Source organism: Petaurus breviceps, unplaced genomic scaffold (genome assembly GCF_028583685.1).
Source record: "Petaurus breviceps papuanus isolate PSGF00001 unplaced genomic scaffold, PetGlider_PUasm1.0 90681, whole genome shotgun sequence".
Classification (NCBI taxonomy): domain Eukaryota; kingdom Metazoa; phylum Chordata; class Mammalia; order Diprotodontia; family Petauridae; genus Petaurus; species Petaurus breviceps.
The window spans coordinates 4,356,479-4,372,268 of record NW_027187307.1 but is presented as its reverse complement, the minus strand read 5'-3'; the positions used below and the strand labels follow the sequence as shown (position 1 = coordinate 4,372,268).

Here is a 15,790-nt window from a genome sequence, read left to right as displayed (position 1 = left end):
CCCCCCCCCCTCTCTCCTCTCTCCCTCTCTGTCTCCACCTTCATTATACAGTGGCTCCTGGTTTGGGTTTGTTTTTCCTTTGGGTCTCATGCCTCTACTGGGGATGTAAGGGAGACTATGAACCCTGTTCCCCTTCATCCCTCACAGTCTCCAATCTATATACAGGGGAGAACTTCCAAGCACTTTCTGGATACTATGTTCTTGGCACAGGCTTCAACAAGAGTATGGAAAATGGATCTTTGATAGTTAAAGGTCTGCTGTTCTCCTACTAAATTGACTCAGTTTGCCTCGCAGTGGATAGAATACAGGATCACGCATCTGTGATTCCAACAACTCCTTTCCATTAGACTTCATCCTGAGTCTATTCTGTGCTATGCTGTCCTATACACAGGATGCCTTGGGTGTCCCTTATTGTCTGGATGCCACAGCACAGTGGCTTGGGGGCCTCATGCTTTCATGTATTAGCTAGGCATACCCTCATGCTGCCCATGGTGGACTGGTAACATTTTTAGCACCTCAGTTTCTCTCCCATCATCGCCCTGAGTACCTAGACCTTGAAGTCGTTAAATCCTTAGAATTGCTGATGGTACATTTCTACTTTTAATTCACTAAGCCCTGTAAAAGCTAAAGACCACACACACCTGTTTTATATAGCGCAACTGAGATTCCTCAATCCCATGAATAAAATACTCCTTAGATGAGGATCCCTTTGGAGTGCTGTCACTGTCCATGTGTGCCGATGGGCCCAGCAACATTTCCCGAACAGATGGAGGGTTAAGGTCTACATGGAAGTCAGCTGAAATCTTGCAATTATTTTTCACATCAAACAAGGCAAGGTTGAGGAAAAAAGGCTCGACCTGGGAATTGAAGAAAACATCTGTATTTTTAAAACTGACAATTCATCTTCAAAACTCTGAATTCCACCAAAATCTTTTCTGCAGCTGGAAAGCCCTTTGCATTCATTTTCATACCCTTCACAACTCAAAATGAACAACGGCTTATTTGCGTGCTAGAAAAAGACCTTCTGAAACAACTGACAAACTTTGTCCAATTTGAAACTGCATTCAAAAGCAAATTTAGAGAATCCTACTGTTAATATACTTGTGGAATCATTTTATGTCCCTGAGGTCCAACCAAGAATGTGAAAATCAAATCATTTCTTAAGTTAGACAGTCAAATATGATGCCAAGCCATCTCCATTTCAGAATGATATTGTTAACCAACGAACAAACAAGTCTTGAAAATACCTTTTAACCGAACACAGACTGAAGGATGTTTGTCAATTGGTCATACACCAGGGCTAGGACAAAAATTCCCTTCCACTTGCTGCCAACAAGAGGAGCATTTTCTGACTGAAACCATTGCACCAATGGCAAGATGGTGGTTTCCAAGAGACAAGTCATACATACGTTTGTGGATGGTCCCTGGGCACTGTCTCCAACATGACCCAGGACATTGAAGGTCATGTCATGGCAGCTCACTATGAAACGGCGGCTACACTTTTCTTCAAATGGCCTTACATCTGGTTCAATGCCGGAAAAGTCCAACCTCTAGAAAAAAACATACGGGCAACATTACCAACAAATTAAAGGCCACGTGACTGTAAGCCTTGGGATCCAATCAGCAGGACTCCACCTTAGTCCATGGGCTCAGGTTCTGACCCCTGCCAAAGCTGGGCAGATAAGCCACTTCCCACCACAAAGAGATCCAGAAGAGAACATGCCAGTGAGAGTCTGAGTTTTCATTGTGGTGACTTGGGGCTGGAACCGATCTGGGGGACAGACATGAAAGCAGGCTTCTCGTCTTCACGGCAAAGGGAGGAGCGTCTGGCACATTGTCACATGTGGCCAGCACCTTAGGGTTGGCTTGTTGGTGACAAGGGGAGGGACATGAAGCTAATAGCAGTTAGCACAGCACTTTAAGTTTGCAAAGTCTTCTATTTGTGCTGCATCATTTGAGCCTTACAACAGCCCTGGGATGCAGATGCTGTTATTTTACAGATTTTACAGATGAGAAAACTGAGGTACAGAGAAGTTAAATGGGTTGCTCAGAGTCAGAGGCAGAATTTAAACTGAGGTCTTCTTGACTCCGAGGTCCAGGGCTCTGTCCACTCAGGGGCACGTGGTCTCATCTGAACGTTAAATAGAACCCTTTCCTCAAACCATTGAAGTAACTTCAATCCTGGTAGGTTTCTTTACTGATAATGTCTCAACTAATTGCCATAGTGTTGACCTAGCCTATTATAAAAAAACAAATCCTCCTGAAAGGGGCCTTATATATTAGATCTACAACAGACAAATAGAAAAACGAACATGACTATTCATGAACAATTCTCAAAGCAGCACAAGAAATTCTGTCTAAAAAGGCCTGTCCTAACAGCTGCCTCGTGACCTGCTATCTGTGTTTTCCAACAGTGCAGTGAAAAGAAATGTGGCATGAAAGCCGCCAACGGCAGCCCATTGGGAGGTCAGCGATCCCACACGAAGGACCATTAGGGCCTTGCCAGCAGTTCCAAGTCTGAGGGCATCTCTTTTAATCATCCAGAAGAAAGCATCTGAGACAATTGTGTTGACATGTCAAGCCGGGAACTCAAAAAGGGTGAAGATGTAAGGAGGCAGCCCTCAGGGAAAGGATACTCAGGCTCTATTTCCTCTGCTTTCACACCATAAGACTGACATGTCTTATCCTCAGAGCCTTACTCCAAGCACCAGGCATCTTCACAGTAGCTCATTCACGAACAACTCCCACATAAAACCAGCTCAGTTTCACGACCACAAACATGCTACACCACAAATTTTAAAAAAGACTGGCTGGCTTTGGTTTCAACCACATTCACTCGGTTCCTTTGTGCAGCAGGAACAAGCCTAACAGGTCCAATTAAAGCCCAATTATCTGGGAAAAAAAGACAAGGCTCCTCTATGTTTGGCACATAAGACTTTGGAATGGATGGCACAGGACTGACATTTGGGAATCTAGACATGTTCTTTCTCAATGGCTGGACAGGAAGGAAAAAGGCAACCAAAGCAAACCACAACTCCTCCCCAAAGGCTCTACATTTCTCATGATGCATCTTTGCTAAAGGGAGGTGTTTACACTTCTTCCTATTAAAAAAACCAAAACCAAACTCTTTTTCAAACTTGTCTTCAAGGTGCTGGCAGAAAAGCATAAACAAAAAAAATACATTCAACTCTGAACTGTTCCCACTGGCAGAAGTTTGTTGTCACCCTTCTATTCAAAATAAGCAAGACACAGAGGAATCAGTGAGCATTTCACAGCTCCTTCTCCTGCCATCACTGTGCTGCCTGCCTGCACTGACTGTTGGCAAAAGCCTCCACTCCCTCCCCCACCTCCAGGCTGCCCTCCAGAGCCCTGCTAGAACAGTTGAAGAAAGACGTGAGCATGTTACACTTCTACTCCTGAATCATCAGACACAGCCTTCCCATTGTCTACCAAATCACATCCAAATTCTTTTGCCTGGCATTTAAGGCCTTTCCAAACTGATGTCATACAATAATTCTCTTGAATGCATACTATCGTCTAGCCAAACTAGACTGCTTTCTGCCCCCAAATATACCTGTTGATTTTCCAGATTTTTGCCTTTTCTCATGATGTTCCTTCCATGTGCCCACAATATTCTCACTGCCATGATGAAATCTTAGCCAGTATTTAAGTCCCACACAAGGGCCACCTCCTCCATGCATGCTGCCCTGGTCCCCCTTATCAATAACAACTTCCCCCTTTGGGTCTCATCTATAACTAATGCTTTAAGAGCATTAAGCATCAGGGCCAAGTGCACTCGGTACCTAGCTGTGTAGTTACTGGAATGTAACCTCCATGGAGGCAGGCTCTGTGATCCCCCTACATTGGCACTCCCCCAGAGCCTAGGCCTGACTCCAGTGAGGGCTTTACCTGCACATCAGCGTCAAAGGAAAACAGGTTCTGTCTTCCATCTCCTCTGCTGAGCTTGTTCAGCTGCTCAGTTTCTCTCCCATACTAAAAAGGAAAAGAGATCGCATTTTTAAAAAGGATCAAATGTCTTTTTATTTTTCTTCAAAGTTTAGTTTGCAAGTATATAGTTAAAAAAAAAAACCAACAACCACCGAGCTATAAATGTTGACAACCTCCAAAAAGGTAAAAAAAAATGCTTTCCTAATGAGACATTGGCTCAACCAAGTAACCGCCACATCACTCAATAACCCTCTCACTGAGGCCTGTAATAGCCATGAAGATCAGGGCCCTGCCATGGGCTTCTTCACTCCCCTCCCCTGACTCCCTGGAGCTGCCATGTAGTCCTGGTCCCCACACCTTCAAACCGAAGAGAGTCAGCTTGGAGAAAGCCTGAGGACAATGACTAACATGGGCCCAAGGAGAGGCAAGGCAGACTCGGGAAACTAAGAATCTTCAGTTTGGAAAGGCAAAGATTGAGAGGGGACATTGGAGAATCCCTAGAGATAGAGATGAAGTGAATAAAGAGTTATTTACTAGGTCTTATGTTACATCAGGTACCATGGAATAAAGTTCAGTTCAAACACTTCCATTTTTAAAGATGGAGAAACCAAGGCCAAGAGAAGGGAAGAGATTTGCCCAAGGTCACACAACAAGTCAGTAGAACTAGCTGGTTCTCTATCCTAGAACCTAGCTTTGGAAGGTAACGGACTCCCTAACCCAGTGGGTCTTTATGCAGAAAGCTAGATCCCCACTTATCAGGGATGTCATTGTTATGCATTGGGTCAGGCGGCCACTGAGCTCCCATCCTGCTGAGAGTCTGTGTCTCATTAGGTTTCTGGGATGTAAGGAGGAGATTGAAAGAGGTAGTTTTAGAACAAATTTTCATTTTGTTCAGTCATTTTCAGTCACGTGACCCCATTTTAGGTTTTCTTGGTAGAGATATGAGTGGTTTGCCATTTCCTCCTCCAGCTCATGTTACAGATGAGGAACTGAGGCAAGCAGGGCGAAGTGACTTGCCCAGGGGCACAAGGCTAGGAAGAGTCTGAGGTCAGATATGAACCCTGGGAGATGAGTCTTTCTGTCTCCAAGCCCAGCACGCTATCCACTTCACCACCTAATTGTTAACATATGTGTGTATCGAGGGGCGGCTAAGTGGCACAGCGAGTAGAGTGTCAGCCCCGGAGTCAGGAGGACCTGTGTTACACGGTTCCAGCCTCAGACACTCAGACACTAACACCCACACAAAAATACTTGCCTGTGACCTTGGGCAAGTTACTTAACCCCAATTGCCCTCCAAAAAGCAAAAAACAAACTGTGTGTGAGTGTATTACTGTCATACACACACACACACACACACACACACACACACACACACACATATTCCAATACTCACAGAGTATGGTCCACTTCCCAAATTTGATACTGGGTGACATCACATACACACATATTTCTACTATACCAAAAAAAACTCTATTTCTAGGAAACCACTGATCATATGTCAATCATATTACATCATCAGGAGAACACCTCCCACGTTCATAGGGTTCCTTCCCAAAGGGGCTCTCTGTAAACACCAGGGGGACAGAGACCCCCAAGTGAGCTGGCACGGCTCCACTCAATGGGAAATAGTGTTGAAACTGGAACATTTTTTCCTGCCTTCTCTCTGTTTAATTTAAATCCCTATTTTTTTTAAAGGCTTACCTTCATCAGCTCAGGGTGCATACTCCTCTCCAAGCTTTCCATGATGTTCTCTGATTTTCCTTGGATGCTTGTTTCATCTTCTGTAAATTCATTAAAAGCAGACGTTCCAAACCACATATATCATGTCTTACTAAAAAAACACCCAACCAGCTCTCCTTCCCCTATGCCCAGATTTATTGCTCTGCTTTTTGATTCTGAGTGCAATGGAAAACTTTAATGGACTCTTGAAAACCTGCCATGAATTTCCCATCCCAAGTGTCCAATTTCAAGGCTGCTTATATTTCCCACGTCAGAATACACGTCGCATTGCCTCATATTTCTGTTTTAATCCTTCCACCTCCATAATCACCTTTAGCTAAGGAAAGGGTCAAGACACAGATGTTTACCCATGTGCTTAGAGACAAGGGCACGACATCAAAAACTCTGACCTTGCACAGACTCCGAAGCCTCTTTCTTCTCTTGCCCTGAGCCGTCTGCATTGATCTGAATGACCTTTCTCAGCGTTGTCAGCCACTCTTCCATGTCCTGCTCGGTTTCTGCTGCCAGATAATGGCTGTACTTGTCTAACATCTTGAGCTCGAAGGCGTGACGCCGCATTTTGGGACACTGGTGGTTAAAGACACATCCACTTAGCAGAGTTACTGGGGGGTCTTTTGCTCAATGAACACATCTGCCAGCCAGAATGTACATTCCTAGCAGACAAAACCACGCTCTTACATTTGCTCATCACCTCCCTCAGTACCTAGCACCCAACATAATTCACTGTAAGTCACGATATTATCTTCCTGGTGTCATGATCCTCTTTGAAAACGGACACGCAACGAACGAATGAACAAAACCAGTACCCGTCATCTAGCAGCCCCAGCACCCAGCGTGATGATGAGCATGGAAGACGTGCTCAATAAATACTCTTGGGATAAAGAAAATCACTTCACTCCTTGGACAGTCTCCCATTTTCGAGCATGGAGGAGCAGTTGCTTCACAATAAACAAATGCCTTACCTTCTCCCTGCTGCTGTTCTCCTTGTGCAAAATTTCAACTTTTCTAGGACAATGGTGAATAACAAACCTAAATGTGGCATTGCCTTGGAATATCAGCTCTATGACCTTGGGCAAGCCACTGCCACTCTGTGGGCCTCAGTTTCCTTATCTATAAGATGAAGGACTTGGACTAGATCACCTTGGAGGTCCTAACCTTGGCTGTGAACCCATGATGTGTATTATATGTTATATGGAAAAGGCTTGTCTCATCCCAATATTTTTGTTCAAATTTATCCTTACAAACTTGAAAATCAGACACTGGAAGGAGGCCAACCCCTCTTTTATGTCAACTGTATGTCAGTACCTTCGAGATCTTCTCATCAAAATCCTGCTTTAGAGAAAAGGGAACAAAGACCCAGAGAAGTAAAGGGCTTTGCCTGAGGTCACACAGCTTAGAGCTCAACAGATTCAAGTTCTTCAAGTTCCTACACAGTCGAGATTTTCCATGATCCCATGCCTACCTGAACAACATCAATGCAGGCATCCAGGTAGATGCAACCTTTCGATTCCTTCGAATTCTTCTCATCTTTATAGGAATTGAGAATATATGAACCATCAGGAAGGTGAGTTAAGTAAAAATACCTTCTCTTGAATACCTGTAAAAAGACAAGAGTACCAATGATACACTGGTCACGCTTCCATCGTATCTCAACCATTCCTTTCATCTGAGGATCTCAAAGGGCTTTGCAGACACCACTTATCTCAACAATCTGCAGACATACCTGTGAGGTAAACAGAATTATAATTATCTCCTCTTTAAAGATAGTGACAGCTAGGTGAAGTAATTGGCCCACAGTGAAGCAAATAGGAGAAAAGAAATGCACTCACTTCTCCAGAATGCTGGAGCCCTCATTCCCGAGGGGGTTTTTCTTTTTTTCTTCTCAAATATCCTACTGTTCTGTGGGGGTAGAAGAAAGCAGCTAGGAAATGGCATCTTGGCAGCCACTGGGGAAACGAGTGTCCTCTAGCTGTTCTCACTTCTACCATTTTACTTGGTATGGCACTGTGATGGTACCTTGCTTATGGTATAATTACAGCCCAAATTACAATGATCATAACACCTCCTATTTTATAAACTTTGAAGTTGGCAAAATGCTTTCCGTGCTCAACATGTTCTAAATAGAACTCGTTATCTTTCCACCCAAATCCTACCTCATGACTAACTTTACTATATGTATATAGTGGTTAAGGGCACCACTATTTTTTTAAGCAATTGGGGTTAAGTAACTTGCTCAAGGTTACACAGCCAGTTATTTCTGGGTGTAGTGCTAAGTATCTGAGCTGGGATTCGATCCCCCAGGTCATCCTGACACTGGGGCCAGTGCTCTTACTCACTGAGCCACCTGGCCACCCCTAGGGGCACCACTATTCATCCAGCCACCAGCAGCCAGGTAACTCTGGAGTCACCATTCACCTTCCCTTTGGCTCCCCCACTAATATTCAATCAATTGCCAAAGTGTGTCAATCTCACCTCCACAACATCTGGTCCAGTCTAACCCTACTCTCTTACACACTAGATCATCAATGGCCTCATCATCAACTCCTGACTAAACTACTGCATAGCAATAACCTTCAAATTGGTCTCCTGGACTCAAGTGTCTCACTCCTTCAATTCATCCTTCACATAGCTGCTAAAGTGATCTTCTGAAAGCAGAGGTCTATCCACGTCATTCTAATGCTCAAGAAGCTTCAGTGGCTCCCTATTACCAAAGTCCTCTATTTGACATTTAGAGCCATTCACAATCTGGCTCAATCCATCTTTCCAAAGTAGTACCACATTATTTCTCTTCGCATACTTTCTATGACCTGCCAAACAGGCCTACTTCCTATTTCCCATATATAACATTTCATCTCCTACCTCCATGCCTTTGCACAGGTTGTCTCCCATACCTGGGGTGCTCCCTCTATGCACCTTAATCTTATTAAAATCCCTAGCTTCATTCAAAGCATAGCTCAGATACCAACTCACACAAGAGGTCTTTCTTGATTCCCATAATGCACTTCACCCTGAAATTATCTTGTGTTTACTCAGTCTACTTTCACGAACTCACATGTACAATGCTGTTTCCTCCCAGTGGAATGTAAGTTGCTTAAGGGTAACAAGGTTGGAGTGTTTGAATCCCCAGTGCCTAGCTTAATTGGGTGATGTAATCTGAGCTCCAGAACAACTCCATAAAGAAGAGAACATAGGAACTATGCCTATTTTACAGACAGGGAAACTGAAGCTCAGAGAGGCCAATGGGCCCATCCACAGCCACGTCACAGGTGGGATGTGAACCCAGGTTGGCCTTATTCACAGCACGCTTCTTGTCTTAGCTTGAAGCCTTTTACCAACCTGATTATCCTTCTCTTGATGTGTTCTGATTTATCAGGGTCTTTCTTAAAGATGTGAGGCCTAGATCGAACACAATCCTCCAGAAATAGTCTGAGGAAGTCAGGGAAGAGGAGAACGAATCTACCACCTCCCTTGTTCTAGACACGATGTTGCTCTGACTGCCTGCTGTATCCAACTGGTGACTCAACTGCAGTTTGCTGTCCACTAGATTTCATATAAACTGCTGTCTAGACACAGCTAGCCCACCCTGTACTTTTGTGGCTGGTTTTAAGTATAGGACTTTATTAACCCTTATAAAATTTCAATTTATTAGGTCTTCCCAATTGTTCCTGTGTGTTAAGATATTTTTGGATCCTCACTCTTAGCCAAAATGTCAAACAGCCTTTTTTTTGTTTTTCTTCAATTTTCTTTTATTTTCTTTTCTCTCATCCCCCCACCTACCCATTAAGAAAGCAAGAGAAACAAAGCTCCCTCTACAAACATATAAAGTCAAGCAAAAATAATGTTCCCAAAATAAGCCTCCACCTATAACCTGGGTCCATCATCTTTCTTTCTAGAGGTGGGTATGTTTAATCACAAATCTACTGCAACAATTGGTGGTCACTGTGTTGATCAGAGTTATGAAGTCTTCCAAAGTTGTCTTGTCCTTACGATGTAGTCATCATACATAGGTTCTCCTGGTTCTGCTCACTTAATCTAGTATTGGTCCTTCCCAGACTTTTGTGAAATCAGCCCTTCTATCATTTCTTCAGGTTCATTCGTATACAATGATTTGTTCAGCCATTCCCCAAGTGATAAGCTCACACCCTCAGTTTCCAATTCTCTGCTAGTACCAAAAACCCCCAACAACCTGCCATAAATATTTGTGTCCATGTCATATGTGTGGGTGAGGGAATCCTCTTCCTTCTTCTTTGATCTTTTTGGGGGCAAAGACCTCACAGCAGCACTGGCTCTCAGTTTTATATCATCGGCAAATCTGAAAGTTCTAAAAGGCAGCAGCGTAAATTCCCAGCAAAGCTAAGATTGATTCTTTAAGCCAATGCTACTACTGAGTAGTGTAAATGAACTAAAGTGGACTGGGTCAAATCTAAGCTTGAGAACGTATAGAAAATAGCCAGACTGTTAACCACAAAGTACAGCACAGAGATTCCAAGGACTGACAAATGGAATGAAGATGCTGCCTCACAGCCCAAAGCACGTCATTCTAAGAGAGCAGAAGCTTGTGGGGCTGAAATGAGAGGAAATCACTTCCTACAGTGGAGCCCTACTATGACATCTGGGAGTGCTGCTCCCAGTATGGCTCTTACATGTTGGTCTTATGTCTAAAGGGAAGCTTGGAGGCTTCGTCTCCAAGAAAGGGGCTGTCTTTTCACGGAGAAGGAAAGGGGAAGTAAGAAATGTAGCTTGACAAATATTTATCGAGGTGTCTGTGGTGCTGGTACTGAAGATAGAGGGTTACTTCACTTTCTTTCTATTTTGGTAATGAGACCAGTTATTCCAGTGATGACCATCTGGAAGAGTGCCAATGAGTCATGTGGTAGAGTCTTAGGAATACATAGCTTTACCCACATTTTACTCAGCACCAAATTGAGGGAGGTCACTTGGCTTTATAAAAGTCTGGAGGAGAAATGGAATCTGAGTGACCAGCAATCACTAGGCCCAAAGAAAGGCCTGTTAGCTTGTCTGCATTCTCCAGAAGCTTCTCTGAAGACAATCAGAGCTCCTCCAAGACTGTGCCCTTTCTAACGGATCTGCTTCTTCCCCGTTCTTAAGGGGTCTTATTTTCCAGCTGTGAACTTACTTACGTTCTAGTCTTTTTTAGCTGTATGCTTAGTTCACAGCTCATTTTGTCACGTTTTGCTAACATTAGTTTGCAGAGATACAAATTTTCTTCTCAGGATGGTTTTAGCTGCACCCCACAAGTTGTAATATGCTCTCTTTTTCCAATCCTCTTGGTCAATATAATTACTAGACCTACTGCGTGTTCTTTAGCTCACTCATTACTCAAGAAGTTACTTAATCTCCATCTAAATCTGCATGATTTGCTAGTCTTTCCTTTCCTGAATATTACTTTATTGCATTATGTTGAGTAAAGAATGTGTTTACTAAATAGCATAGGATACTCTGGCCTCCCAACCCCATGCCAGTGGTCTGGGAGAACAGTATCTCTGAAGTGAATAAACATGAGAATACCCATCATGCTCCTCTCCTCCACTGACCTCACTCAAAACAGGAAACAGATAATACTGCTCTAGTATAAGAAGAATGGACTGTGGAGGCTAGTCATAGAAAGACAAGCAGACAGGAAGACATGGAAGACCCAAGTTCTAGGCTTGGGGCTATGGTAAGGCCAGCTTGTTCAAGGCCTGGCCAGTGGATTCACTCATACTGAGGAAAGCACTGAGAGATTTCAACCAAAGGATTGTTCTTACCGCCAGTACCCTGGATAGAACGTGGGACCTTGGAGTCAGGAAGATGTGCATTCAAATCTGACCTCAGATACTTCCTACCTGTGTGACTCTGGGCAAGCCACTGAACCACATCTGCCTCAGCTTCCTCACCTGTAAAATGGGGATAACAGCACCTGCCTCTCAGAGTTGTTGTGAAGATCAAATGAGATCTTTGTAGAGTGCTTGGTACAATGCAGGGGCTTAATAAATGTTCATTCCCTTTCTTCTCCTTCCCTTTCCTCCTCAGGTGAATAGAACACTATGGAAAGATAGAAAATGGACAACAGTATCCTCAAGGGAGGATTTTTATCATTTCACATAACTGACTTTGTGGGAAGAGAAGCTGGACTAGCCAGAGTGTCTGTGTTAGAGTAGGCATGATTCTGAGGGCATTTCAAGGCTTACCTTCCAAGGTAGCTAAAAGAGGGGAGGACATTCAATGTTGGGGAAAAAAGAACCAAGAGGATACTGAGAACTACTAAAAAGGCAAGAGGGTATAGTGGGTAGAGCAGTGGACTTTAGAGTCAGGAAGATCAGAGTTCAAAACTTGCCCCAGATACTTAACCAGCAGTGTGACCTTGGGCAAGTCATGTAGCCTCTTAGGTTCAGGAAAATGGAGTGTGAGGGTATGTGTACGTGAGTAGGTGTGAGTGTGTGTCAGGATGTATGTGAGGGTGTGTATGAAGGTGTTGTGAGTGTGTGTTGAAGTCCTCCAGATGCTCACGTAAAGATAACTGTGCATTTTCTGCATCAAGCCACAAAATGCTGAGCCCCAAAAAGAGACCTAAATCACCCTAATGAGTTCATCCAAATCTTCCATAAAGGATGAATCAAGTGAATATAGAACATCTGTGGATCTGATCATGTCTCTAGAGTAGGAAGAGGAGCCAGCCCCAGAAAGGGTGAAGCGCAAGGCCTACAAAGGGAAGAATTCAAGAAAAGCAAGTCAAGAAAATTGCGAGTTCAAAGGTCACGTGTCCCATTTCTTTCATCGTGCCCTAGAAAGCACAGCTAGGTGGCACAGAGCTCCAGTCTTGAAGTCAGGAGTTCAAATCCAGCCTCAGAGAAGTCCTGGCTGTGTGACCCTGGGCAAGGCACTTAATCTGTCTGCCTCAGTTTTCTGAACTGTAAAATGGAGACCATAACCGCACCTCCAGTGCCTGATACACAAGGGTGGTATATAAGCATTAGCTTTATCAAAGGCGCTTAGGTGCTGTATCCATACTTGGCTTCTTATTCCCCATTGGCTATTTTGCTTCTGTTTCTTTCAGCATACAGATCCTTCTCCTTGGCAGAAACTAGAGAAGCCAAACAAAAGTTGGGCAGTCCAGTCTTCATCATCATCATCATCTCTTCCACTCCTAGAAAGCGAGGCAACTTTCACATTACTGATTGTCCTTAGCTGCACCCACCAGTCCCTTTCCAACCATGGAAAAGGAAGGGGATGTTTCTGACACAGTGATAATATACTTCTCTGTCTCCTCTCTGTCTCTGGGAGGAGACTGAATCAGGATGTGTAAGGAAGATGGGAGAGAGGTAAAGAGTGGGAGCAAGTCCTGGGCATCCAGATCAACTGGCACTCAGGTCCATGGTTGGCAGACAGACTTCCTGAACCTTTGTGCTATGTGCTTCGCTTAGGGGATGAACTGGGAAATTTCAACCATCACCTTCTGAAAGAACTGACTGTGGGATAACAGAAAATCATGGCTTACTAATCTATCAGTTAGCAAGCATCTATTAAGTACTAGACGGTGAGGATACAAAAAAGGGCAAAAATAAGGTCAGTCCCTGTCCTCAAGGAGCTCACATTCTAACAGGAAAGACAACATGGAAATGACTATGTACATTCTAGATAAATATGTACACATATGCACATAGACACATAATACATGTAGATAAAACATACATAGTGCAGATGAGAGGTAATCTCAGAGGGAAGGTACTAGCTGGGGGTAGGGAGGGACTGGAGGGGAGGAATAGGGCAGGATTTGGGCAGAGGGGAGGAGAGAGAGCACTCTAGGCATGAGGTCCAGCCAGTGAAGAGATGAGAGACAGAGGATCACATCCAAAGAACAGTAGGACAGCCAGTGTTGGCCAATCAGCATACACAAAGGAAAACGATACAAACAGCAAGGAGCCAGGCTAAATGGGAAACAGAAGATTCTACATTTGAACCACTGGAGCTCATGGAGTAGAAGGCGATCCAGCCAAACCTGCACTTTAGACAAGGCATCTTGGAGGCTGGGCGGAAGAGACATTAGGACCTGAAGAGTCTTGAAGCCAGGAGACCAACTGGAAGACTCTTCCAATGATCCAGGCTTGAGGTAATGAGGGCCTGCACCAGACTGGTGGCTGTGTGACTGAAGATAAGGGGATACAGAGAGAAATGCTGTGAAAGTTTAAGAAGTATAAGATTTGGCAATGGACTGGGGCAATGGATATGGGGCAAGTATAAGTAAAGAGTAAAGGGCAGGACACTGAGGGTATGGTGATGCCTTCAACAGCAGTAGGGAAAAAGAAAAGTTCTGTATTGGCCACGTGGAATTTGAGATGTCTACAGGACATATAATCTGTTGTGTAGCTGTGTGTTGTGTATTGTAGGGTCACGTGGCTAGGAAGGGTCTGAGGCCAGATTCACACTCAGGAAGATGAGCCTTTCTTGCTCCAAGGCCAGGGCTCTATCCACTGCACCACATAGCTGCCCCATATTTAATCTAAGTTGGCCAAAGGCAGGTGACGTATATGAGGACTAGTGCTCAGGAGAGATCTGAGAACTACGTACGTAAAGCTGATCGCTGCAGCCACAAGAGCCGATGAGAAGCCCCTGCAGCTGGCAAAGGAGACCAAGAAGCGTGTGGCCAGAGAGGCAGGCAGACCAGGAGTTCAGCACCTCATCACAGAACTCTTACCTGGACCAGGGCATCGTCCTACTGTAGCAGATGTCAGCCCTGCCTGGGACAGGACTTGGGAGACCATGATTCCCAGCACATGGGCAGGGGGCAATGCAGAGAGGAGGGAAGCAATTACCCTGACTCATCTTCCATCAAGACAGAAGTACTAGGGAGCAAGAAGCAGATAAAAAATTGAGGAGGAGGAAAACCCCTGGTTAGATTAGAAGCTCCTTGGGGGTAAAGATCATTTTCCATTTTAGCCTTTTATCACTAACACCCGACACAAAGTAGGCACTGACTTATCATAAAGCTGGTTTGTCAGTAAAAACCTCCATCCTATTAGGAAGCCCTCCAACATCAACCCTCAACTTGGGCAATTTGATCTGTCATTCACCTCTCAAACAGAGCATTTTACAGGGCCAGTGACCTTTATTCAGAGAACTAACTTCACCATAGACATCTGGTGAAAAAAAGATTAGTTAAGTGAATTTTTTTTTTGCTTTTTGGAGGGAAGACAGGGCAATTGGGGTTAAGTAACTTGCCCAAGGTCACACAGTTAGTGTTTTGCGTTAAGTGTCTGAGATTTGAACTCAGGTCCTCCTGACTCCAGGGCCGGTGCTCTATTCACTGTGCCACCTAGCCACCCCTTAAGTGAAATTTTCAAACATAAAATTGATTTGTAAAATCTTCAGAATTTCATAGACAATAATATAAATCAAACCATGTTTCAATCTCTGTAACCATACAAAGGGCCAACAAAATAATTACCGCCATTACAGTCAGCAGTGCTGATGCTGGAAGAGGTTTCAGTTTAATGAATACAATTTGTACGAAGATGAGCAATAGCTTAATGGCACATCCTGTATGAGATTTAGTGACAATAAACTGGGACATGATATCACTGCCAAATGATGGCTGAATCCAGCCATAGGCCAGCTATGGATTCAAGTGTGCAGCAAAAATCAACAAAAGCATTCTGTCACAATTATGGAATTTACAATATAGGGCATTATATAATTTATTATTATTTATAAGCTGTGTGCTATCCATCCTTCAAATCAGTAAAATTTATAATCAGCTTATATGTCTGTGGTCATTAAAGATTAAATGGCACCATACTTAGCAGGGGCTAAAGAAATATGCCACCTGGGGAAACTAGGCTCTGAATCACCAGCAATTAACTTCACATAAAAACACCTCTGCAGAGCTGCCTTGGCTGCCATTCCAACAGGTCGTCAGATCCAATTTGACATTGATTATGAAGGCAAATGGAAAGCAGCAACGGCCAGGCTTCTCTTTCCACAACAGGGAGATTGATGGAATGTCAGAGCTGGAAAGGACTGTGAGGATTCTGGAGCCCAAACTCCTCTTTTTATAGCAGGAGAAACTGAGGCTTAGCCCCAGTTCAGTGTAGCTTACATTCCC

The 15,790-nt window shown here is 44.0% G+C and overlaps 1 protein-coding gene across 2 annotated transcripts in view; it reads right to left on the bottom strand.

Moving 5' to 3' along the window:
• The window catches only part of DOCK11 (dedicator of cytokinesis 11), a 176,760-nt gene that overhangs the window by 106,882 nt on the left and 54,088 nt on the right, over positions 1–15,790 (bottom strand). For both annotated transcript variants that reach the window (XM_069065225.1, XM_069065226.1), the window contains exons 7-12: positions 7,151–7,285; positions 6,078–6,255; positions 5,650–5,729; positions 3,910–3,993; positions 1,410–1,550; positions 642–857 (exon numbers count right to left, since the gene is read on the bottom strand). In XM_069065225.1, the coding sequence (XP_068921326.1) occupies positions 642–857; positions 1,410–1,550; positions 3,910–3,993; positions 5,650–5,729; positions 6,078–6,255; positions 7,151–7,285 (834 nt within the window). The remainder of the gene's footprint in view (positions 1–641; positions 858–1,409; positions 1,551–3,909; positions 3,994–5,649; positions 5,730–6,077; positions 6,256–7,150; positions 7,286–15,790) is intronic.